Source organism: Cervus canadensis, chromosome Y (genome assembly GCF_019320065.1).
Source record: "Cervus canadensis isolate Bull #8, Minnesota chromosome Y, ASM1932006v1, whole genome shotgun sequence".
NCBI classification, from domain to species: domain Eukaryota; kingdom Metazoa; phylum Chordata; class Mammalia; order Artiodactyla; family Cervidae; genus Cervus; species Cervus canadensis.
The window spans coordinates 5,798,503-5,824,602 of NC_057420.1; the positions used below are offsets into that span (position 1 = coordinate 5,798,503).

Consider the following 26,100-nt stretch of genomic DNA (forward strand, 5'->3'; position numbering starts at 1 on the left):
AGCATGAGAGTTCCAGAAAAACATCTATTTCTGCTTTATTGACTATGCCAAAACTTTGACTGTGTGGATCACAATAAACTGTGGAAAATTCTGAACGAGACCACCTGACCTGCTTCTTAAGAAATCTGTATGCAGGTCAAGAAGCAACAGTTAGAACTGTACATGAACAACAGACTGGTTCCAAACAGGAAAAAGAGTACATCAAGGCTATATATTGTTACCCTGCTTAGTTAACATATTCAGAATACATCATAAGAAATGCTGGGCTGGATGAAGCACAAACTGGAATTAAAGCTGCTGGGAGAAATGTCAATAACCTCTGATATGCAGATGACACCACCCTTATGGCAGAAAGTGAAAAAGAACTAAAGAGCCTCTTGATGAAAGTGAAAGAGGAAAGTGAAAATTTTGGCTTAAAGCTCAACATTCAGAAATCTAAGATCATGGCATATGGTCCATCACTTCATGGCAAATAGATGGAGAAACAGTAGAAACTGTGGCAGACTTTATTTTGGGGGCTCCAAAATCACTGCAGACGGTGACTGCAGCCATGAAATTAAAAGACACTTACTCCTTGGAAGAAAAGTTATGCTAGAAAGCATATTAAAAAAACAGACATTACTTTGCCAACAAAGGTCTGTCTAGTCAAGGCTATACTTTTTCCAGTAGTCATGTATGGATGTGAGTTGGACTATAAAGAAAACTTTATAAGAAGAATTGATGCTTTTGAACTGTGGTGTTGGAGAAGACTCTTGAGAATCCCTTAGACTACAAGGAGATCCAACTAGTCCATCTTAAAGGAAATCAGTCCTGAATGTTCATTGGAAGGACTGATGTTGAAGCTGAAACTCCAACACTTTGGCCTCCTGATGCGAAGAGCTGACTCATTTGAAAAGACCCTGATGCTGGGAAAGATTGAAGGTAAGAGGAGAAGGGGATGACAGAGGATGAGATGGTTGGATGGCATCACTGACTCAATGGACATGAGATTGAGTAAACTCCAGGAGTTGGTAATGGACAGGGAGGTCTGGCATGCTGTGTTCCATGGGGTTGTAAAGAATTGTACATGACTGAACGACTGAATAGAACTGAACTTACTAATTGATCATACACCCTCTCTCACTGGACTACAGAAAGAACACTGACAAGAAGCATTGTTTAACAATTTTCTCTGCATAGAAACACAAGCTCCAGCTCCTATCTGCTTGGCTGATGCTTTATCTAAACTCATGAGGAATTGCTGCATGCATAATGTCAGTTTAATGACCAATGCAAGAGTTAGGGAAGGGATAAGAGTCAATTCCTTTCATTTCTGTTCTAGTATATATAGAACACTAAAAGTCAACCCCAAAGTTTTCCTAACAGATGGAAAATTTCCTGATAGATACATTCTCTCAATTTCTTTGCCCTCTGTAGTCATAATTAATATTCTCATCTTAACCAGTGATATTATTCCTCCTTGGAGACTTATGCATGAGTATTCTTGTTTCCAAATGTGTGTCACTGTTAACTATACCTGAAATAAAGCATTTCTTGTTGTTCACAAAGACAGTGGGACTCATTAAAAAAGGTCACAACTCAAGATTGGGAGAAGCATTCAGTCCAAGAATGAACAAGTGTCAAATTCACATGCAAGTCAACAAAGACACAAAAACTTAAAAAAATAATTAAGTGAATAAGACCAACAAAATTCATGCATATTGACCAGGTATGTGAAAAGACTGAGACAGCTGCAGCAACAGAGCTGTGCATATAGGCACAGTCATGGATGCAACATCAAAGAGAGGAAGGCATAGACAGATCCACAGGAAGAAGATCAGCTCCTATCAGAGAGTGATAGTTTATGGGTAAACACAACACAGGCATGAAATCTTCATTATAAACAGGGGGAAATATGAACATGCCCACAGACAAGGAAACAAATGAAGCTCAGAGTGATTGAGCCAGAATGTTTGTAAACCTAAGCAATCTGCCAAGTCTCACATGCATTAATATCCAGTGGAAGAAAATCTTTACACAAGTCCAAAGCTACTAGCACCTACACTTTAGGGCCCAAGTAAAAGTTCTAATGATACTGGGATACAAATCATGCTAAATTTCCAGAGAATGGCAACCAAGTCAACCATCCACAATTACATTTTATTACCTGATCCATTAATATCTCTGCACGCTTCACTCCAGGACTGTTTAGAGCTAAACCTACCCTTTGTAGTGAAGCACTAGCAGGAGATATTAGGTGCTGGGGGAAGCCATCTCAAACTTTTGTCTTTAAGTTCTTTGCAAGTCCTAACTAAAACTTCTGAATGTACATAAATACTCTGGTGTGTCTAAAATGATCTCAATCTAAGGTCCCCAAAACCATGCACCAATATGCCATTTCATTCCCACTGCAGAGTTATTAGAGAATAGTTTGTGTTGTTGCTTTATATATATATTTTTATCACCCTGAGGGAGCCCCAATGATTCTTTGAAGTTTACAGATTAAGAAATGGAGAAGACATGTTTCCACTGTGTTTCTGGGCTTGTTGTGAGGACAGTACCCAGAGAGAGCCAAGCCTTGACTTCTGGAACTTCAGATACCCCTCTGTAGAAGGGGCAAAGAAGTGTAGACATTCAAATGCTAATGCTGACACTTCGCAGCAGATCTAATTCAGTGCACCTTGAAGGCGACACCCATAAACCCATAAACTTTGACATTCAACCCTTTGTCCTGGAAGAGATACTGCTTTTGGGAGAAGCCTATTCCCTGAAAGTAGGCTCCCAAAATAGGAGAGTGAGAATCACATGTGGGACAGAAATATCACCCTCATGCATGCCCAGGTTGAAACCATTGTGTCTGGGATGAGAGGAGAACACCATGGGACAAATGTTGAACTCTCCTGATTCATTTGTGACAGTCTATCCATTGCCTGGTACAGAGGTGGATGCATTTCTGGGAAGTACTCATCTACTTGGCAAGGGCCACACTAGGCACCCACCAGTTCCTGAGAAAGCTCTGCATGTTCCTGGGAAGGCTCCAGATGTTCCCCTTGGCCCTTGGATCACAGAGTACTGACAAACCCCCAGTTAAATGACACTGCCCTTGAGGCTGAAAACAGTCTGTACCTAGCCACTGAGCAAGGAAGAGGGGCCCTGACAAGAGGGTTCATGAGAAAAAATGTTGATATTTCTGGAACTTGGCCTGATAGAAGGTCATGGGGAAAGAGCTTAGGCCTTCCTGGAAATAGGGATATTAATCACTGAGCCATCGTGGGACCCAGAGCATATGGTTGGGTAGGCTGGCCCTTACCTGTTTAACATCCCCAATCTCCTCACTTCTGTCCCTGCACACTCTGTACTTTAGCTGAGTTCCTGGAAAAAAGAACAGAGTTCACATAAGCTCAGACATATATAACAGGACCTGCTTTTGTTTGCTTATTTGTTTCCTGACAATTTACTTTTTCCCCTAGTCACTTTTGCCAGGAACTAACGTCCTCACTTTCTTCCCACCCATCTCTCTCTCCATAGCCACAGCCCCTCCACATACATTATACCTCCATTTCCTAAGCTAAGATGTTGCCTGGAATCCTAGCTCTGGGAAGCTGACTGTCTCAGCAAAAGACCATGTAATCATATACACAAGGAGGCTATCTGGTTCGTAGGGAGCTGAATGTTAAAGCTTTTTCTTTGTTCTATAGTATTAAACTGTCCGATGACATCCAACAGAGAGGATACTTGGAGTACCACCATCCAACAAAGCTGAGCTCCATTTCCATTTCTGTTCCTTGTTCACCAGGTACTTTTCATGAACCTCCACATGGAAATGAACTTACACATGCCCTTGTAAAATTAATAGACCCACTGTAATGGTCCCTTTTCTTATTTCTTCTTCCTCTCCAACCCCCACCCCACAGAAAGAACTGTGTCCTCTGTCACAATAACAAAGTATGATTTAACCCCCTGTACAACTCTCCGTGGACTGGTAATTGCCACACAGTAACCTGAGAAGCCAACATGGAGCTGAACAGGGACCTGAGTCCCTGCCCAAACAATACAGACACACAATTGATGCTGTTTATTTATCTTTTGTTATTATTCCAGGTTTACTGGACTCTCCCTCTCTATATGTCTCACCTCCAGACCACTCTTTGTTACTTTTCTCTGCATGAGAACTATGCTGAACATTGATCTTCATGTGGAACAACTTCTTAGGTTTTCTTTTTTGTTTTTTTTTTTTTTCATTGATTTTTATTAGTTGGAGACTAATTACAATATTGTAGTGGGTTTTGCCATACATTGACATGAATCAGCCATGGATTTACATGTATTCCACATCCCAATCCCCCCTCCTGCCTCCCTCCCCACTCCACCCCTCTGGGTCTTCCCAGTGCACCAGCCCCGAGCACCTGTCTCATGTATCCAACCTGGGCTGGTGATCTGTTTCACCCTTGATAATATACATGTTTCAATGCTGTTCTCTCAAAACATCCCACCCTCGCCTTCTCCCATAGAGTCCAAAAGTCTGTTCTATACATCTGTGTCTCTTTTTCTGTTTTGCATATAAGGTTATCAATACCATCTTTCTAAATTCCATATATATGTGTTAGTATACTGTATTGGTCTTTAACATTCTGGCTTACTTCACTCTGTACAATGGGCTCCAGTTTCATCCATCTCATTAGAAGTGATTCAAATGAATTCTTTAAGAAAGCTGTGGTAGATATACACCATGGAATATTACTCAGCCATTAGGTTTTCTATTTTAAGTAAAGAGGGGGTGTTTCTCAAAATCATAAGTTTCTCAAAATCAGGGGATTCATTTGAACACAGAAACATACATAAAACCTATCCTCTCTGAACAACACTAAAGACTGCTTTAATTTTTCAAGTCAATTACAGGGAGAGAGAGTCTGTGATCTCTTAAATTTCCTCTAAGCACATACTTAGGAAGAAACATTCACTGTAGCATAATTTACAATAGATGGGACATGGAAGCAATCTAAATGTCCATCAGCAGACAAATGGATACAGAAGTTGTGGTATATACACACAATGGTATCTTACTCAGCTATAAAAAGAAATGCATTTGCGTCAGTTCTAATGAGATGGATGAACATAGAGGCTATTATACAGAGTGAAGTAAGTCAGAAAGAGAAAGAGAAATACTATATGCTAATGTATATGTATGGAATTTAGAAAGATGGCACTGATGATCCTACACGCAGGGCAGTAAATTGAATATAGACGTGAAGAATAGACTTTTGGAGTCAATGGGGGAAGGCAAGGGTGGGATGATTTGAGAGAATAGCACTGAAGCATACATATTACCATATGTAAAACAGATAACAAGTGTGAATTCAATGCATGAGGCAAGGCACTGAAAGTCAGTGCTCTGAGACAACCTAGGTGGGGAGGGAGGTGCGAGCGGGATTCAGGATGCAGGGGGACACTTGTATATCTGTGGCTTATTCATGTTCACCAATATATGACAGAAACCATCCACTATTGTAAAGTACTTATCTTCCTACTAAAATAAATTAATTCATAAAAATACTATCTTACCATATATAAAATAGATGCAAAATACCATATGTAAAATAGATCTTACCATATGTAAATTAGATGACCAGTGTAAGTTGGATGCTTGAGTTGAGGCATCAAAAGTTAGTATTTGAAAAAAAAAAAAGTTAATATTTGTAATAACCTAGGTCTAGAGGGAGGTGGGAGTGGGGTTCAGGATGGCGAGGGGTGGGGGACATGTGTAAACCTATGGCTGATTCATATTGGCCAATGTATGGTAAAAACATCATGATATTTCCGTTGCGCTGCTGGGAGGGAAATATCATGATGTTTTTACCATACATTGGCCAATATGAATCAGCCATAGGTTTACACATGTCCCCCACCCCTCGCCATCCTGAACCCCACTCCCACCTCCCTCTAGACCTAGGTTATTACAAATATTAACTTTTTTTTTTTTTCAAATACTAACTTTTTACACTGTTGGTGGGAATGCAAACTAGTACAGCCACTATGGAAAACAGTGTGGAGATTCCTTAAAAAACTGGAAATAGAACTGCCATATGACCCAGCAATCCCACTCCTGGGCATACACACCGAGGAAACCAGATCTGAAAGAGACACGTGCACCCCAATGTTCATCGCAGCACTGTTTATAATAGCCAGGACATGGAAGCAACCTAGATGCCCATCAGCAGATGAATGGATAAGGAAGCTGTGGTACATATACACCATGGAATATTACTCAGCTGTCAAAAAGAATTCATTTGAATCAGTCCTAATGAGATGGATGAAACTGGAGCCCATTATACAGAGTGAAGTAAGCCAGAAAGATAAAGAACATTACAGCATACTAACACATATATATGGAATTTAGAAAGATGGTAATGATAACCCTATATGCCAAACAGAAAAAGAGACACAGAAATACAGAACAGACTTTTGAACTCTGTGGGAGAATGTGAGGGTGGGATGTTTCAAAAGAACAGCATGTATACTATCTATGGTGAAACAGATCACCAGCCCAGGTGGGATGCATGAGACAAGTGCTCGGGCCTGGTGCACTGGGAAGACCCAGAGGAGTCGGGTGAAGAGGGAGGTGGGAGGGGGGATCGGGATGGGGAATAAGTGTAAATCTATGGCTGATTCATATCAATGTATGACAAAACCCACTGAAATGTTGTGAAGTAATTAGCCTCCAACTAATAAAAAAATTAAAAAAAATAAAAAAAAAACAAAAAAAACAAAAAAAAAAACATCATGATATTGTAAAGTAATTATCCTCCAATTAAAATAAATAAATTAATAAAAAGGCTCTTCTTCATAATACCTCACAATGGCCCATATTCTCAAAATGACTGTGGTAGGTGAAAGAGATGCAAAATAAAAAAGCTAAGTGTGTTAATAAAAAACGAAGCAGATGATGGACAGTGGGTTACAGTTTTGCACAAAGGAGACTTACAGGCTTTTGTCATTAGCAATAGCATACTATTTGGTATGATATAACTAAATATAAATATAAATTAACATAACTAAATGCAACATAACAAAATATAAGCAACAGAGTTGGTGAGTCTTAAGAGTGTACAAACAAAAATACAGGCAAAATTCTTTGCATGCCTTAATGTATTAGAAACCATCACCTTTTCCACACCACATTTCATCAACATCACTTGCATGCCTTTCAATGAAAAACAAATCTTAACTGTTTACCACTCTCTTCTTGGCTCAGAATAGGAAACATCTCACATAATTCACCTGATTCACTTGCTTAAGCTATACACTAGATCTACATCTGAAAAGAAGCAACTTTTCCCCAAATAAAGAAGTTATATTCTGTGTGAGTCCCCCACTCCTGATTTCAACTAATAAAAACAAGTCTGATCTTTTTTGTTATGTTTTTTTTTTTTCATTTATTTTTATTAGTTGGAGGCTAATTACTTTACAATATTGTAGTGGGTTTTGTCATACATTGACATGAATCAGCCATGGAGTTACATGCATTCCCCATCCCGATCCCCCCTCCCACCTCCCTCTCCACCCGATTCCTCTGGGCCTTCCCAGTGCACCAGGCCCGAGCACTTGTTTCATGTATCCAGCCTGGGCTGGTGATCTCTTTCACCATAGATAATATACGTTTCGATGCTATTCTCTCAAAACATCCCACCCTCGCCTTCTCCCACAGAGTCCAAAAGTCTGTTCTGTACATCTGTGTCTCTTTTTCTGTTTTGCATATAGGATTATCATTACCATCTTTCTAAATTCCATATATATGTGTTAGTATGCTGTAATGTTTTTTATCTTTCTGGCTTACTTCACTCTGTATAATGGGCTCCAGTTTCATCCATCTCATTAGAACTGATTCAAATGAATTCTTTTTAATGGCTGAGTAATATTCCATGGTGTATATGTACCACAGCTTCCTTATCCATTCATCTGCTGATGGGCATCTAGGTTGCTTCCATGTCCTGGCTATTATAAACAGTGCTGCGATGAACATTGGGGTGCACGTGTCTCTTTCAGATCTGGTTTCCTCAGTGTGTATGCCCAGAAGTGGGATTGCTGGGTCATATGGCAGTTCTATTTCCAGTTTTTTAAAGAAATCTCCACACTGTTCTCCATAGTGGCTGTACTAGTTTGCATTCCCACCAACAGTGTAAGAGGGTCCCATTTTCTCCACACCCTCTCCAGCATTTATTGCTTGTAGACTTTTGGATAGCAGCCATCCTGACTGGCGTGTAATGGTACCTCATTGTGGTTTTGATTTGCATTTCCCTGATAATGAGTGACGTTGAACATCTTTTCATGTGTTTGTGAGCCATCTATATGTCTTCTTTGGGGAAATGTCTGTTTAGTTCTTTGGCCCATTTTTTGATTGGGTCACTTATTTTCTGGAATTGAGCTGCAGGAGTTGCTTGTATATTTTTGAGATTAATCCTTTGTATTTTGCTGGATTTGATATTATTTTCTCCCAATCTGAGGGCTGTCTTTTTACCTTGATTATAGTTTCCTTTGTTGTGCAAAAGCTTTTAAGTTTCATTAGGTCCCATTTGTTTCTTTTTGCTTTAATTTCCAATATTCTGGGAGGTGGGTCATAGAGGATCCTGCTGTGATTCAGGTCGGAGAGTGTTTTGCCTGTGTTCTCTAGGAGTTTTATAGTTTCTGTTCTTAAATTTAGATCTTTAATCCATTGTGAGTTTATTTTTGTGTGTGGTGTTAGAAAGTGTTCTCGTTTTGTTCTTTTACAAGTGGTTGACCAGTTTTCCTAGCACAATTTGTTAAAGAGATTGTCTTTTTTCTATTGTATATCCTTGCCTACTTTGTCAAAGATAAGGTGTCTATAGGTTCGTGGATTTATCTCTGGGCTTTCTATTCTGTTCCATTGATCTATATTTCTGTCTTTGTGCCAGTACCATACTGTCTTGATGACTGTGGCTTTGTAGTATAGTCTGAAGTCAGACAGGTTGATTCCTCCAGTTCCATTCTTCTTTCTCAAGATTACTTTGGCTATTCGAGTTTTTTTGTATTTTCATACAAATTGCGAAATTATTTGTTCTAGTTCTGTGAAAAATACCGTTGGTAGCTTAACAGGGATTGCATTGAATCTACAGATTGCTTTGGGTAGTATAGCCATTTTGACAATATTGAGTCTTCCAATCCATGAACACGGTATGTTTCTCCATCTGTTTGTGTCCTCTTTGATTTCTTTCATCAGTGTTTTATAGTTTTCTATGTATAGGTCTTTTGTTTCTTTAGGTAGATATATTCCTAAGTATTTTATTCTTTTTGTTGCAATGGTGTATGGTATTGTTTCCTTATTTCTCTTTCTGTTTTCTCATTGTTAGTGTATAGGAATGCAAGGGATTTCTGTGTGTTAATTTTATATCCTGCAACTTTACTATATTCTTTGATTAGCTCTAGTAATTTTCTTGTAGAGTCTTTAGGGTTTTCTATGTAGAGGATCATGTCCTCTGCAAACAGTGAGAGTTTCACTTCTTCTTTTCCTATCTGGATTCCTTTTCCTTCTTTTTCTGTTCTGATTGCTGTGGTCAAAACTTCCAAAATTATGTTGAATAGTAGTGGTGTGAGTGGGCACCCTTGTCTTGTTCCTGATTTCAGGGGAAATGCTTTCAATTTTTCACCATTGAGGGTAATGCTTGCTGTGGGTATGTCATATATAGCTTTTATTATGGTGAGTTATGTTCCTTCTATTCCTGCTTTCTGGAGAGTTTTAATCATGAATGGGTGTTGAATTTTGTCAAAGACTTTCTCTGCATCTATTGAGATAATCATATGGTTTTTATCTTTCAATTTGTTGATGTGGTGTATTACACTGATTGATTTGCAGATATTAAAGAATCCTTGCATTCCTGGGATAAAGCCCACTTGCTTATGGTGTATGATTGTTTTAATATGTTGTTGGATTCTGTTTGCTAGAATTTTGTTAAGGATTCTTGCATCTATGTTCATCAGTGATATTGGCCTGTAGTTTTCTTTTTTTGTGGCATCTTTGCTTTTGGAATTAGGGTGATGGTGGCCTCATAGAATGAGTTTGGAAGTTTACCTTCTTCTGCAATTTTCTGGAAGAGTTTGAATAAGACAGGTGTTAGCTCTTCTCTAAATTTTTGGTAGAATTCAGCTGTGAAACCATCTGGTCCTGGGCTTTTGTTTGCTAGAAGATTTCTGATTACAGTTTCTATTTCTGTGCTTGTGATGGGTCTGTTAAGATCTTCTATTTCTTCCTGGTTCAGTTTTGGAAAGTTATACTTTTCTAAGGATTTGTCCACTACTTCCAAGTTGTCCATTTTGTTGGCATAGAGCTGCTAGTAGTAGTCTGTTATGATCCTTTCTATTTCAGTGTTGTCAGTTGTGATCGCTCCATTTTCATTTCTAATTTTGTTAATTTGGTTCTTCTCTGTTTCTCCTCTCTTTGTTTCTTAATGAGTCTTGCTAATGGTTTGTCAATTTTGTTTATTTTTTCAAAAAACCAGCTTTTAGCTTTGTTGATTTTTGCTATGGTCTCTTTAGTTTCTATTGCATTTATTTCTGCCTTAATTTTTAAGATTTCTTTCCTTCTGCTAACCCTGGGGTTCTTCATTTCTTCCTTCTCTAATTGCTTTAGGTGTAGAGTTAGGTTATTTATTTGGCTTTTTTCTTGTTTCTTGATGTAAGCCTGTAATGCTATGAACCTTCCCCTTAGCACTGCTTTTACAGTGTCCCATAGGTTTTGGGTTGTTGTATTTTCATTTTCATTCATTTCTATGCATATTTTGATTTCTTTTTTGATTTCTTCTATGATTTTTGGTTATTCAGAAGCATGTTATTTAGCCTCCATATGTTTGAATTTTTAACAATTTTTTTCCTGTAATTGAGATCTAATCTTACCGCACTGTGGTCAGAAAAGATGACTGGAATGATTTCAGTTTTTTTGAATTTTCCAAGACTAGATTTATGGCCCAGGATGTGATCTGTTCCATGTGAAGGTTCCATGTGCACTTGCGAAAAAGGTGAAGTTCATTGCTTTGGGGTGAAATGTCCTATAGATATCACTTAGGTCTAGCTGGTCCATTGTGTCATTTAAAGTTTGTGTTTCCTTGTTAATTTTCTGTTTAGTTGATCTATCCATAGTTGTGAGTGTGGTATTAACGTCTCCCAATCTTATTGTGTGACTATTAATTTCCTCTTTCACACTCGTTAGCTTTTGCCTTACATATTGTGGTGCTCATATGTTGGGTGCATATATATTTATAATTGTTATATCTTCTTCTTGGATTGATCCTTTGATCATTATGTAGTGTCCTTCTTTGTCTCTTTTCACATCCTTTATTTGAAAGTCTATTTTATCTGATATGAGTATTGCCACTCCTGCTTTCTTTTGTTTTCCGTCTGCATGAAATATTTTTTTTCCAGCCCTTCACTTTTAGTCTTTATGTGTCTCTTGTTTTGAGGTGGGTCTCTTATAGACAGCATATATAGGGGTTTTGTTTTTGTATCCATGCAGCCAGTCTTTGTCTCTTGGTTGAAGCATTCAACCCATTTACATTTAAAGTAATTATTGATAGGTATGGTCCCATTGCCATTTACTTTGTTGTTTGGGTTCACGTTTATACAACTTTTCTGTGTTTCCTGTCTGGAGAAGATCCTGTAGCATTTGTTGAAGAGCTGGTTTGGCGGTGCTGAATTCTCTCAGCTTTTGCTTGTCTGTAAAGCTTTTGAATTCTCCTTCATATCTGAATGAGATCCTTGCTGGAAATAGTAATCTATGTTGTAGGTTATTCTCTTTCATTACTTTCAGTACGTCCTGCCATTCCCTTCTGGCCTGGAGGGTTTCTATTGATAGATCAGCTGTTATCCTTATGGGAATCCCTTTGTGTGTTATTTGTTGTTTCTCCCTTGCTGCTTTTAATATTTGTCCTTTGTGTTTGATCTTTGCTAATTTGTTTAATATGTGTCTTGTGGTGTTTCACCTTGGGTTTATCCTGTTTGGGACTCTCTGGGTTTCTTGGACTTGGGTGGCTATTTCCTTCCCTATTTTAAGGAAGTTTTCAGGTATTATCTCCTTGAGTATTTTCTCATGGCCTTTCTTTTTGTCTTCTTCTTCTGGGACTCCTATGATTCTAATGTTGGGGTGTTTCACATTGTCCCAGAGGTCTCTGAGGTTGTCCTCATTTCTTTTGATTCTTTTTCCCTCTCTGCTTCATTTATTTCCACCATTTTATCTTCTACCTCACTTATCCTATCTTTTGTCTCCATTATTCTACTCTTGGTTACCTCCAGAGTGTTTTTTTATCTCATTTATTGCATTATTCATTTTTAATTGATTCTTTTTTATTTCTTCTAGGTCTTTCTTAAACATTTCTTGCATCTTTTCAATCTTTGTCTCCAGGCTATTTATCTGTAACTCCATTTTATTTTCAAGATTTTGGATCATTTTTATTATCATTATTCTCAATACTTTTTCAGGTAGATTCTGTATCTCCTCCTCTTTTGTTGGCTTGGTGGGCATTTTTCATGTTCCTTTACCTGTTGGATATTTCTCTGCCTTTTCGTCTTGTTTAGATTGCTGTGTCTGGTGTGGGCTTTCTGTACTCTGGAGGTCTGTGGTTCCTTTTTATTGTGGAGGTTTTACCCAGTTGGTGGTGTTGGATGATTGGTTTGTCAAGGTTTCCTAGGTAGCGAAGCTTGCATTGGTGTTCTGGTGCGTGGAACTAGATTTCTTCTCTCTGGAATGCAATGGAGTGCCCAGTAATGAGTTTTTAGATGGGTCTATGTGATAGGTGTGACTTTGGGCAGCCTGTATGTTGTTGCTCAGGGCTATGTTCCTGGGTTGCTGGAGAATTTGCGTGGTATATCTTGCTCTGAAACTTACTGGTTCTTGGGTGGTGGTTGGTTTCAGTGTAGGTATGGAGGCTTTTGGACAGTCTCTTATTACTTAATGTTCCATTTAGTCAGGAGTTTTCTGGTGTTGTCAGGTTTTGGGCTTATGTCTCCTGCCTCTGGAGTTCAGTTTTATTCTTCCAGTAGTCTGAAGACTTCTTCAACTATACAGCACTGATAACACAACTTCTTGGTTAATGGTTAAAAGGTTCTCCCCTGTGAGGGGAACCCAGAGAGGTTCACAGAGTTACGTGAAAAAGAGGAGAGGGAGGAGGGAAATAGAGATGAGCAGGAGGAGAAAAAGGGGGACCCAAGAAGAGAGAGACAGATCTAAGTAGTTGTCTGTTCCCAGAGTGTTCTCCATAGCCCAGACACCCACAAAGATTACTAGAATTGGATTGGGAAGAGAAGGGAAAAGTTGGAAATAGAGGTGTTCTGAGGTAGAGAACGGAGAATCAAAATTGGGAGAGAGTAATCAACACACTCCTGAATAAAAATGGGAACTGAATATTGGATTCTTAAGTGTCCAAAATTTATATCACATACTGAAAGACAAAGATTAAAAATCTAGAGGAGAGGTTAGACTCTTAAAAATACAATATTAAAAACAAAACAAAAACACAAAAAAATTTAGAAATATATATGAAGTTCGGTTTAAAAATAGGGCTTCTCTCTCTCTCTTTTTTTTTTTTTTGCAAGGTTATATTGAAATGAAAATGAAAATTAAGGAGTAGTAGAGGAGTAATAGTGGACTTTAAAAGGAAGTAAGAGGAAAAGAAAAGAAAAAAAAAAGAAAAAAATTTTCCTAATTAAAAAAATCATAAAAATCTATGAAAATGAAAGTAAAGGATTAATAGGGGAGTAATAGGGAGTTTTAAAAGAAAATAAAAGAGAAAAAAAATAAAAGAAAAGAAAAATATATATTTTTTTCATAAAAAAAAAAAAGTAAAAATATATCTAGGAATTTCACTGGAGCTGTTGCATTCAGTGTGGGTTTGGTTCAGTTTCAGATAACTCCTCGTTCCAGCTTACACTTCTCGATATCTATAGGCCCCTTCTGGTGTAATTGGTGTTCTTACAGGGATTTTAATCTGTTGCACCGGTCCCTTCTAAAATGGTTCCCTTTGTTTATTTTGCTTCTGTTTGCCAGTCTCTTCAGTGACTAATTTCCGCCCTGACACAGGCGGGCGGAGGTGGTCTCTTGTTCAGGTTCGCTAGTTCCGTTGCGCTGTGGGGAGGGACGGGTGCTGCTTTCCCCGTCTATGCTGCTCAGGCTCCCGGCTGCTCTATATGGAGCATGTCCTGCACTGCGCGTGGTTCCAGCCCTCAGGTTTTCCACAAAAACGCGTACTCAGCTGTGCCTGCGTTTTCTGCCTTCCCTGGCCCAAGCAGCTCAGGCAGCCAGGAGCTTGATGGGTGCACTCTCCCCGGGTGCAGCGCGCCTTCTCCCCTCCGCGGTCCCAGCCTCACTTTCCGCGGGCACCAGTCAGGTGTGTGTGCCTTCTCCCCTCTGCATCCCCAGCCCCAGTCCCCACCCTCGCCGGTTGGGTTCGTGCACTCTGTGTCTAGCCGCGACCCTCCCAGCGGATGTTGACCATCCAGAATCTCAGGAAGTCTTTGGTTAGAAACTGGAGGCCTGCTTGCGGTGTGGTAGGGGATGCTTGGGGCCGAGCCTGCCCCTTTCCCCTCCCCCTGCCTCCTGCCTCTGGCGGGGCTGGGCCGGACCGCAGCAGGCCAGCTCCTCTGGACTTGCTCAGTCCCTTTGTTCTGCGGATGGCTGGCAGTGTGTTCGGGCCAGTTAATTTTCTCTCTCTCTTTTGCTGTCCCACAGTTTAAGTTGGTAACTCACAAAAGCTCCCTCTGATTGCCCTTGGGGCACTCAGGCTCAGTTTTTACCCTAAGCAATGCTGCCCACTCCTCTCCATTCCTCCCCTACTTGCTGGTGGTAGATGCGGGCGCCTGGGGTACTTTTCTGCTGGGAGTTGCTTTTGGGCATGTAATCTGTGGGTTTTATTTATTTTTCCCTCCCAGTTAGGTTGCCCTCCGAGATTCAAAAACTTTCCCCAAACCCACCAGTGCGGGGGTTTCCTGGTGTTTTGAAACTTCCTCTATTAAGACTCCCTTCCCAGGACGGATCTCCGTCCCTAGCTCTTTTATCTCTGTTTTTATCTTTTATAGTTTGTCCTACCTCCTTTTGAAGACAATGGGCTGCTTTTCTGGGTGCCTGAAGTCCTCAGCTAGTGATCAGAAGTTGTTTTGTGAAGTTTGTTCTGTGTTAAATTGTTCTTTTGATGAATTTGTAGGGGAGAAAGTGGTCTCCCCGTCCTATTCCTCCACCATCTTGGCTCCTCCCCCCCCCTTTTTTTAAACCTTCCTGATTTTACTTAAGAAAAATGATGGAAAACAGCCCAAGCAAGTCAACATCTGCCCAATGACGTCTACTCTAATAAGAAAGCAAGTATAATGGCCAATGACCATAAGTCCCCAGATACTCAAAACAGAAACTTTTCCCCTGAAATGTGAATGGTCCTCAGACCACTCTGCAGAAGCACCCTGGGTAAGACAGACACCACAAACACACAGAGTTTCTGCCCTAGGAAGAGCTCTCCAGGAGGGGAGGGAGAGATGAGGGGAGTGGGGAGGGAGGGAAAGGGAGAAGAGATGAGATGGGAGGGAGAGAGAGAGAAGAGGAGTGGAGGGGAGAAGGGGGAGGGGAGAAGGGGGAGGGGAGAGGGAGGGAAGCATCTCCAGTAAGACAGATATCCCCCTGAACACACAGAGTTTCTGTCCCAGGAAGAGCTCTCCACATGGGGAAGAGGGTGGGAAGAAGAAAGAGAGGGAGAGAAGGGGGAAGGAGAGAAGGGGGAGGGGGAGAAGTGAGGGAGAGAAGGGGGAGGGGGAGAAGGGAGGAAAAGAAGGGAGGGAAGGGGGAGAAAGGAGAGAAATGGGAGAACTAATGGGAGGGGGAGGAGGGGGAGGGGAGGAGAGAGTGGTAGAAGGAAGAGGAATTTAAAAAGAGACTGAAGGTGGGGTTGTTGGCTTGGAATAACAGTTCAGAAATGTGCAACTGGGATAGCTTTAAATCTGAGTGACTTTGGAAACAGGCTGCTTCATCTACCTCAAGATTTCCTAATTCAAACCTCTTTTTCACTACAGTTTTCCATGGCAATGCTCTCATGTCACTCTGTATTTCATGGAGTCTTAATTTCTTTGCAAGTGAAATAAATGACTAAAGTTCCTGGAAACATTCATGTCAGTGCCCAGGTCCTGGTCTCCTCGCCTGTCCTCCTCCAAGTTACCTCTTGAGCCTTCCTCCTCACATAGTACTGTAAAGGATTAGTCCTTAATGATGATCTGTCAGGAAAAGGAGCAAGATCAATATAGTTCTGGCCAGACCCCAAACTTTTCCATGTGCCACCAAGAACTCAAACATCAATCATCAATGTTGCAGAGCCCCAGTTGTACACCACCTCAGCAATCCTGCTAGATCCTGCAAGTTGTGGTCAGAGAAGCAGTGGAAGATGTTAATCCTGCTGTTGTGGTGCCTGTGGCTGTATGCCTCATGTTCAAATATCTGGTACCGTTGAACTGAAGTGGAAAAAGATGCTCGGTAATCTGCAGTAAAAGGAGTTTTGGAGAAGAGCCTAAACACATTCCAAGTTAAACTTACCCCTTTCTGCCCCTGCTCCCCAAAGGAGATACTTTTTAACAATCACTTCCTTCTGGAAATATCTGTTATTCCAAAAGAAAGTGATCTTCCAGCAATCAGTGGGTCCTCTGAATTCTTCCACCTGCCAGGACAAAGTGGAACAGAGGGAAATGAAACCTCTTTACAGAAGAGCTGTCCTTTCCTGTTTTCAAGTGTAAATCATTTCCCCCTCCCCTCCCCAGTCACCTCCCTTCACAATATCAGTGTCCGCAGCTTTACCTTCAAGTTGGTCATATAGCTAAGCATGTCTGCATATAGGTCACTCATCATGGCTGACATTTGGTGGTGGTTCACATACTGCTTTAAGTCAATGAGGCTCTAGATGCTTGAGGTGAAAGGGCTGGACAAGCAAAGCTGTTGTAAATAGCAGCCTGGTATTGTCTGACTTCAACTTGTTATTAGTAACTAGTCACATCACATCAATGCAGACTGTATGAAGGCCCAATAAGCTCCAAGCCTGTGCATATTAATGCACTAACACAAGGGCATTCTATTCCTAACAGGCAGGCCCTAAGATCTATCTTATCCTCCTAAAAATAGCTTATTTCTGGAAAACAAACACTCCTAGCTACAACTAGCATGAGCACTAAAAATCCCAACCTCATCCCCAAATTCATTCAGTGTTCTGAAGACTTATGTAGCTGACAACCATTTTCTCTGAAGAGTTCCTGGTGCTAATGATAATTCTGATTCAGACCCCTGGAAGTAAAGTCAGAGTATCAATTTGTACTAAGGAGAATAGCAAGGACATCACCCATAATATCAGGAACATATTTGCAGGACTGTATCCAATACCCATAATCCAACAAATAGACTTTGTACCAAAACTTCCAGATCTGTTAAAATGCTTTTGTAGCAGCCCAGAAAAAAACAAATTTCACAAGCACAACAGGAGGGATACAATTTTAACCCAGAAGACATGGCCTGCCAGATGATGCCACTTCTTGTGGGGAGCCGGCCTGCTCAAGGTCCAAAAAGGCCCTGGGAAAGCCTTGAAAGAGGCCATTCCCTGTCCCGCCACCCCATGATAAAGTAGTAAAACATTTGCTGGGTCTTCTTTGTTCTTCCTTGAGAAAAACATAGTAGTGACCTTCACTTAGTAGTTTATCTTGGAATACCAAAAACAAGATGTAAGCTTCTGCAATCACTTAAGACAAAGAATTGTATTGATGTGACAAACACCAGATGGCATTTTTTATGAACTATGTTTTCTGGTTGTACTAGTATAAAGGTAGCTGTTTTACTCAATAAAATCGCTGACTTGCCTAAAGAGCATTCAGCCCTCTCAACCCCATCCTTTACTTTCAGTTCCTTTTTCTCAGGCTTCCGTGTGGTTGCTATCTGGACTTGTTCTCTTTGCCGGCTGGTCCCAGCAACTTCTGTGTTCTAGATGGAGGGCCCACCTCTGATAGATCTTGCGTTTCAGTGGAGGGTTGGCCCATTGGACTTTCTTATTCACAGGATTCAGATACACCTCCAGTGCTAACAGCACCTCCAGCAGGGGCTGGTCACTCAGGAATCCAGGGCTTGGATATTCCTGGCCCTGCTTGTCCAGCTTTTCTTCTTGCTTTTCTTAGGACATCTGCTCCTGCTCCTTGACTGCCACCACCTCTACTTCCTCCATGATGTCTTCCACCAGCAGCTGGAACTCCTGCCCAATCCCCGTGCAACTTCTCTATCCTCCAGGACCCACCTTCCTCCACTGCCTCCATCCTGAAGAGGAGGCCTTCTCACTTGGCATGCCTCTTGGGGCCTGCATTGTTCCCACTGCCCCCACTGTGCTGGCAGGCCCCAGGGCCTCTGCCCCCTGAAAACCTGGGCTCACAACTAAGAAGATCCAGGGTCCCAGGTTGTTCCTACCTTCCTCTGGCCTCATCTCACTCTCCACATTGCCCTGGCCATGGGTCCCAGCTACGAAGGGGTTGGACACAGAAGTACAGCAGGTGGCTCACAGGCTGCAGTTACTCTGCACCAACTACTGGTTACTTGTCTATAGCAGGGAAGGTAAGACATGCAGGCGCAGAGCCTTGTAACATCACGGATACCTAACAGATTGGCAGGAAGGGACTGACTTCTACAACCTGACCTCTAGATCCCGTCACTGAACCAATCAAATGGGCTCCAAAACCATTTCGCGATGGGACACACCCCTAAGCTGCCAGTCTTAGCTCAACACAAAGCATGTGATATGGAAGCTGTTTGCATGACCAACAGTTCAAAAGTACCTGACCCGCAACTGGGGAAGTAAAGCCATTTGCAAGGTGTAGGCAAAGAACCTGATGCTGTAACCCTCCTCAAGCTTGAAATTGCCTCTGGGGTAGCAGTCAACCTGGAGAAGGAAATGTCAACCCCACTCCAGTATTCTTGCCTAGAAAGTCCTGTGGATGGAGGAGCTTGGTGGGCTGCAGTCTATAGGGTCACACAGAGTATGACGTGACTGAAGCGACTTAGCATGCAAGCATGCATTGGAGAAGGAAATGCTAACCCACTCCAGTATTCTTGCCTGGAGGATCCCAGGGACAGAGGAGCCTCGTGGGCTGCCGTCTATGTGGTCACACAGAGTCAAACACGACTGAAGCGACTTAGCAGCAGCATCAGGAAACCACCTGTTCTCAGGAGTCCACACAGGAGAGACAGGGTTACTGGTAACATCAGGGATAAAGATGCTCAGATCCAACCTGTAAGCCATGGAGAGGATGTGGGGTCACACATTGTCCTTACTGTGGCTCAGCTGCTGCAGAGTCCTTCCCTAAACTTGTGCCATAGGCTACAGCAGTGTCAGGAATGCAGCCATCCTTGAGGAATAATGTGTGGCTTTTTAATGAAATTCCTTATTTTATAAGCATTTAATTTCTTAATGTAGGTATCAAGAATTATTTTCCATTTTTCAATTGAACTGCACTTAGTGGTTTAGAGAGCATGCTATTTTTTTCTTGTTTCATAGTTTTTATTTTCCAAATTTTGTGCTTACCTTTTTGTTGATGGTATATGTTTGAGTCCTCTTACAATTTCAATATTTAGCAAAATAAAATTAATTTTTCAAAATAATGTGAAGACAAGGAATTATCTTAAAACTTAGTTTATTCATAACATATATTCCTAGGTTGTACAGAGTCTTAATTTTCTTTAATGTTGTTTAACATTTTTACTACTTATAGTTTGAATAGATTAGCCCTGCCTTATATTTGCAGTGAGTTACAAAAGTCTTTGTAGTATAACAATTATTATTGAAGAAAATGGCAGGGTGGTTGGCTGTTTTATGAGACTAGAGGACTTAGGCTTTTCCATCCAAGGCATGAGTGCATGGTTTAATGGATGCCCTGCCTTTGCTGAAGTGGATAATATCCATGAGAAGTGGGGGCTTACAATGGTAGCCAGCGCCTTCAGACTAGTGAGGCCTATTTGTCTCCAGCTTCCATTTCTAGATGTTGGTCTGCACATGACAGCACTGCCTGGACTCACTGGTTCCTGTGAAGTTAAAGGTAGAATTTAGATTCAAATCACCATCTCAGATTCTTCATTCTACATTTTCAAGCTGGTATTCAGAGAAATAGCAAGACTTTAAATAGGTACATAGGCAAATCAACTTTATCATCAAACACATTAATATTACAAGTGACACTACAAATAAAAATCATTGACCATAAAGATTTCATTTGTAAATGGAAAATTTTTTTTAAAAAAAGGTTTATTATGTGATGGACTCTTAGAAACAATGATTTTATAATTAAAAGTGCATAAAATAAATGAGATACAAATTTGCTTGGAGAGCACCAAATCAGTTGTTTAGTTTGGGTACAGAAGAATGACAAATGTAAGATAAGTCAGAGATTAGTCACATAGTCTTTGAGCAATTTTCTTAGTTTCTGATTTTTATCATTTAGGGATGATTTGGTTTACTTGATTATATATGGGAAAGGTGTAGCTTCTGTAGAATTTTAAAGGAAAAAACCCGGCTCACCACACTTGTGTCAGAGTCTTTGTCTTGTGTAATGAAGCACACAATAGAACTCCCTATATCAGGGTAAAGGTGGGCACAACTTGAAGCTCCTATCACCTGCATCTGTAATATTTCAGGATTTTCATCTGTCTCTCCTAGAACAGTTGGAAAAAAAAAACTCAATGGAATAGTTTATCTTGAAACACCAGCTTTGGAGAGAAGACCACAATCTCTAGCATCCCTTTATTTCTAAGTTTTTATGCTAAGATGCTTTATCACTGTCATCATTAGCAATTTATTCTACAAATGTATATGTTCCAATCTTTTCACTCATTTTTCAAATGCCACTGTTGTTAATTAGCAAGTACCATTTTATTTGTAAGTTCAGAAATTTCAACTTAAATCCAGTTTGATTTTCTTAAAAAGAACAAATTAAAGGACACAAAAACATCTTCTTATGTTCTAAAGATACAAAACTGTTTGATTGTATATTTTATCTATTTATTTATAAAAATTGGTTACACACAGAAAGATCTCCCTTGTTTTATCTTTCATCTTTAAAATTTTATGGATTCATAATAAAGCTATCATTTTATTAAATAAAAATTAGTTTCATATAAAATGATAAAAATCTTAAAAGGAGGAGTAATGGAGACAGTAGTTATATAGTTCTTCCTTGAGGAGTGGTTTCTGTGCTCCCATGTTTACTGCAGCATTACTCACAATAACCAAGATAATGAAACAGCTCAAATGTCTATATACAAATAAGTAAAAAGCTGAGGTATGCCTATGCAATGGCAAGGCATTCAGTCTTTAAAAAAAAGAAAATTTTCTTAATTATAATGGATGAACCTGGAGGACATTATGCTAACTGTAATAATTCAGTTACAGGAAGATTGATACTTAGTGATTCCACTTGTATCAGATATATCATATAAATGACTGAACAACAAAATATGTCATGTATTCAAATTCGTAGATATGGGAAATAAAATGATGGTTTTCAGGGCCTGGGTGCACAGAGAAATGGGGTGCTGTTTGAAGTCATAAAGTCTTCTAAGCATGGTGATTAAGTGCTAAGAAAACTGCAAAATCTCTTTCAGTACAAAAGTGCCCCTAAATTTAAGAATATTGTATCATGCACCTAAATTTTTTTATTAAGAAAGTAGTTCTCACATCATGTGTTCTTATCACATACACACACAATGGGGAACACAAGTCCCCTTTTGGAAATGATGGGTAAGTCTATTAGCTTAACTAAGTGGTTTCACATTTGTATTGCTGTTGTTTAGTCACTCAGTTGTGTATGACTCTTTGTAATCTCATAGACTGTAGACTGTCAGCTTATCTGTCCCTGGGCTTCTTCTGGCAAGAATATTGGACTGGGTTGCATTTCCTCATCCAGGAGATCTTTCTGACCCAGGGATCAAACTATGCATTGTAGCTGGATTCCATACCAGTGTACACCTGGAAAGCTGTGTTATAGTTGTATGGATAGTTCCAAATTCTTGAAATTATGCAGACTAAATATGCACAGTTTTTTTTATATGTTTGTTATATCTTAATAAAGTTATTAACTCTAAAAAGAAATACTTCTTCCTTAAATTTTTACCATAAAAAATATGAACCAGAAGTATGATTGCTGGCTCATATAATAGCTCCATTTTTAGTTTTCTGAGGAACCTCCATACTGACCTTCACAGTGACTGTGGCAATTTACAATACCAGAACAGTGTAGAGGGTTCTCTTTTCTTCACAACATCTTCAGCATTTATCTGTTGTTTTCTTGATGACAGTCATTATAACATGTATTATTTAACTTTGGTTTTGCTTTGCATGTCTCTGATGATTTTTGATGAACAAAGAGAACACAGAGTGGCTACCAGAGGAGGATAGGCAGGGGGAGAAGGAAAGGGGTAAATGGAGGTTTAAATATTTGGTGTTGGATGAAAACTAAGTTTATGGTGTTGAGCAGTGATCATATACAAAAAGTAGAAATTATAATGTTGTATAGTGGTCCAATATTCTTCCTTGGAGAATTCCATGGGCAGAAGAGCCTGGTGGGCTACAGTCCATGGGGTCACAAAGATTTAGATGCAACTTAATGACTAAACCACCACCACCACTGTCTTATTTAAAATCAGTGCCCTAACAAATAAAATAACTACTAACCTGGCTTAAGAATTCGTGGCCCAGAAAGCCAACATTCTGAGCTGTTCAGATTCTTCAGATGACCCAACGGTGCTAAAAGCTGAATGGGAGTCTGGACCTCTTGAAGGAGCAGCAATGCTAGATCGTTTCTTGCTGCCCCACTCACTAATCGGAATCTTTCATGCAGAAGAATGGTAGAGACCTTAACAATTCTCAGAGGTGCCCCAGGGTGCCTCAGGCCTAATATTACAGCTGTGTCCTCTGGATTCCTATGTGAGTAGTTAGAGAATAATTAGTATAGAATAATAATTAGAATAGACTCCCTTGGAAATTTGAATCATTTAAATCTACTATATTAGCTTTTCTTATGTATTCCTTAGCCCTGATACACCAAGTTCATACTTTACATCAAGGGAAATAAAGCTGGGTTCACAGACAATATGATTACAGAAACATTAACTGGCAGAGATAACAATCAGCCAAACACAGAGGCATGCTTTCTTAGCCTGTAGTAAATATGCTATGAAGGGTAAGAGAGATGATTCAGACATAACATGAAGTGACTTTGTTCAAAGAATGCTTCAACAAAGTAATTTGGAGATACTAGGCTATAGTATAGTGGAAGATTCACGAGGCTAACTTACATATTCCTGACACAGTGGGCCGCAGTGAGTACCCAAGAGCTGCTAACAATGGAACCACTGCAAATTTGACTACTGCAACTGATGATCATGGCCTGCCAAGGCATGGCATATCTCAGAGAAATTTGATCTGCCAAAGCTGAGGAAAAACATTAAAAATGAATTCAGCAGGATTCTCATCTATATCCCATCTAAAAATTGTTCACCTCTCACAGCTCTGCTAAGCATGCCTATTATTAAATTGACTTGCAAACACAAACTTAGAATTTTTGTGAACATGTTACCTCCCTGGAAATAATTCTCCCCTTATTATTGCCTTTTCAAATGTGTAACTTTTAATGGTCCAGGTTCAGGTTCCTCCAGCTCTCCCACTGACTTACAACAATATAAGAAAATAAACTAGAAAACCATAAAAGACAATAATTTGATTTGAAAATGTTACAGAAATAAAAACTGTAGTTTAAGTGAACTGGAGGGGTGAGCTGACTAAATGTAAAACTTAGTGACATGACAAATAGACACACGGAATAGGAAATTTCAGCAAAACGCTCATATTTAAAAAGAAATAGGAACTCAAAAAGTGGGAGTTGAAGCTAAGTATGCATGTGTGTGTGTGTGAGTGTGTGTGAAATGGTATAGATAAACTATTTTTAAAAGTAGTAAAATTGAAGATTAAAATTTGATAAAAATTTGATTCTGCATTGATGCATACTCTGAGATAGCTGTGTGAATAAACTTTGAAGAATTTGACCATAAAATGAGATAATCTCTCTCTGTTTTAAAAGCATACTTCAGTGTGGATATGGCAATGTGAGCCAAGGCAAATGACTTTAGGTAAAAATGTAAAATGTAGGAATATTACTGAATCAAAATAGATCCAACTTACTTTGATAAGTGTAACTTGTTTCATAAGAGTCAAGGAAAGTAGAAATGATAATCATCAAAATATATCATTGTTGGGTACATAGCAAAACAAAACAAAATAAAAAAGGCAAATTGCTTATTCATTTCTGACTCTTTGTGACCCCATGGAGAGTAGCCTACCAGATTTCTTTGTCTGTGGGATTTTCTAGGCAAGGGGACTGGAGTGGGTTGCCATTTCCTTCTCCAGGGGATTTTCCTGAACCAGGAATCGAACCTTGGTCTCCCACATTGCAGGCAGACACTTTACCATCTGAGCCACCAGGGAAGCTGGACACATAGTACCCTCTAGAAATAATTACATATTGTCAACAAAACCAACGTATTTAACTTAAACTTCTAAAATTACTTTTATAAAGCAATAAGTAATAATAAAGAACTTTGTATTAGGCAAACAAGAAATTTGAGTTTCTGTGCTATCCCTATTCCCAGTTTGATCTTTAACAAATGATGAATCCAGTGTACTTCTCTAGGTTTCAGAATAATATATTAAGTTTAATATAATGATAATGTCATGTATAGCACATGGTACACAAGAAAGTTAAATAATGTGTCAAGGATTAACTGTATTTGTAAGCCATAGACAAATAATTCCTGTCTTCATTGGCATAAAAATTCATGCATTACCAGGAAAAAAAGAACACAACATTTTCTACATCCCCTTTTCTACTTTCATTATCCTCTTCTCTTCCTTTCCTTCTAACACATCACTCACTACAATTTTCTTGGACCTTACTCTGAGGTTGTGGCAGAGAGATGAAATGTGGCCGGACAGAAGCAGGTATGGAGGTAAAAGCTGAGGCATTCATAGAGGTAGAGACTGAAAGGGAGATGGAAGCAGAGGTGGTCATGGGTCTTTGCTTAGACCAGGGTGCATTGCTGGGTCGTGTAACTCCCTGGAGCCAGTAAAGGAAAGGGCTCACTTGGCTGAAGACGTAAGGCTTTGTGCAGCGTTCATCAAAGTGAGTCAAGATTCCCACCTGCACCCAAGTGTCCTTTTGTTGTAGATGACACACAAGGGGTGCCCCCAGATCACCCTGAAAGAAAGAAAGAAAAAGAATATTTTAAAGGAAGTTAGGAAATAACTTCTTATGTTGAAGGATATTCCTCTCTTTCTCCCTGCCTTTTGTGCCCTCAACTCATCACCTTACAGCCAGCCTCCCCCATAGCTTTCTTGGCTTCCACACAGAAAGTAAATTCATTCAGTTTGGGCCAAAACTGGGCACATGTGATGACTTGCAGGATGCTCAGGTGCCTTTTTTGCAAAATTCCAGGACTTCCTAGTGGAAAACAGAGCATAGAGAGTTTAAACATTAGCCTAGATTAGAAGGAGAAATGTGGCTAAAGAAGAAGATAACCAAAAAATCTATTACACATTATAAAATATTGCTCTTTCCAAATATGTCATTGTCCTCTAATCTTAGTTTTCTGCATTACTCACCTCTCATGAGGGACCAACTGGGTAGCCAGCAGTCATATAGTTGTATATTTTTCTCTTGCTCTATGTTCTCCTCCAGGCAGATAGGAAGAATCAGGGGTTGAAAATGCAATGGTTGCTTCAAGAAGATTAGACCAGGTCCCAACGGTCCTCTAGGGCCCAGGTAGGGCATGGCACGATGAACGCCTACAATTTGAGCTTGAGCAGGATCTTGAAAATCAATAAGCCCCACCTGAACATGGGCCAGTGCTTCTGAGTTTTTTCTGGGAGGAAAATTTAGCAGTCATTTTAATGTGACGTATTTCAATGTGGAAAAAAAAAAAAGTGTTTAGAGATCATATGAATCAAATGAAATCTAGGTGAACACTAAATTACTAGTTTTATTCTCTTCTTTACTTGCTGCCAACATATAATATCTTATTAG

At 39.8% G+C, this 26,100-nt stretch overlaps 1 protein-coding gene and 1 pseudogene across 1 annotated transcript; both read right to left on the bottom strand.

Annotated features, from left to right (window-relative positions):
* Window positions 1-16,301: 16,301 nt before the first annotated feature.
* On the bottom strand, window positions 16,302-17,591 carry LOC122436396 (annotated as a pseudogene).
* Window positions 17,592-19,754: 2,163 nt separating this feature from the next.
* Window positions 19,755-25,162, bottom strand: LOC122436412 (serine protease 52-like). The gene is made up of 5 exons (XM_043460213.1): window positions 24,975-25,162; window positions 23,321-23,456; window positions 22,698-22,945; window positions 20,547-20,680; window positions 19,755-20,053 (listed from the first exon to the last, which is right to left on the bottom strand). The coding sequence occupies exons 1-5, from the start codon at window positions 25,087-25,089 to the stop codon at window positions 19,781-19,783; spliced, it is 906 nt and encodes a 301-aa protein (XP_043316148.1). The 5' UTR covers window positions 25,090-25,162; the 3' UTR covers window positions 19,755-19,780.
* Window positions 25,163-26,100: the final 938 nt, after the last annotated feature.

Excerpts from the sequence above, each read along its gene's own strand:
- LOC122436412 (XM_043460213.1), bottom strand. The coding sequence starts at position 25,089 with ATGACCACCTCTGCTTCCATCTCCCTTTCAGTCTCTACCTCTATGAAT. Across the intron at positions 23,457-24,974 it reads CTCTCTGCCACAACCTCAGA|CTTTGGCAGATCAAATTTCT; the intron begins GTAAGGTCCAAG and ends GTTTTTCCTCAG. Across the intron at positions 22,946-23,320 it reads GCCCACTGTGTCAGGAATAT|GAATCCAGAGGACACAGCTG; the intron begins GTAAGTTAGCCT and ends CTACTCACATAG.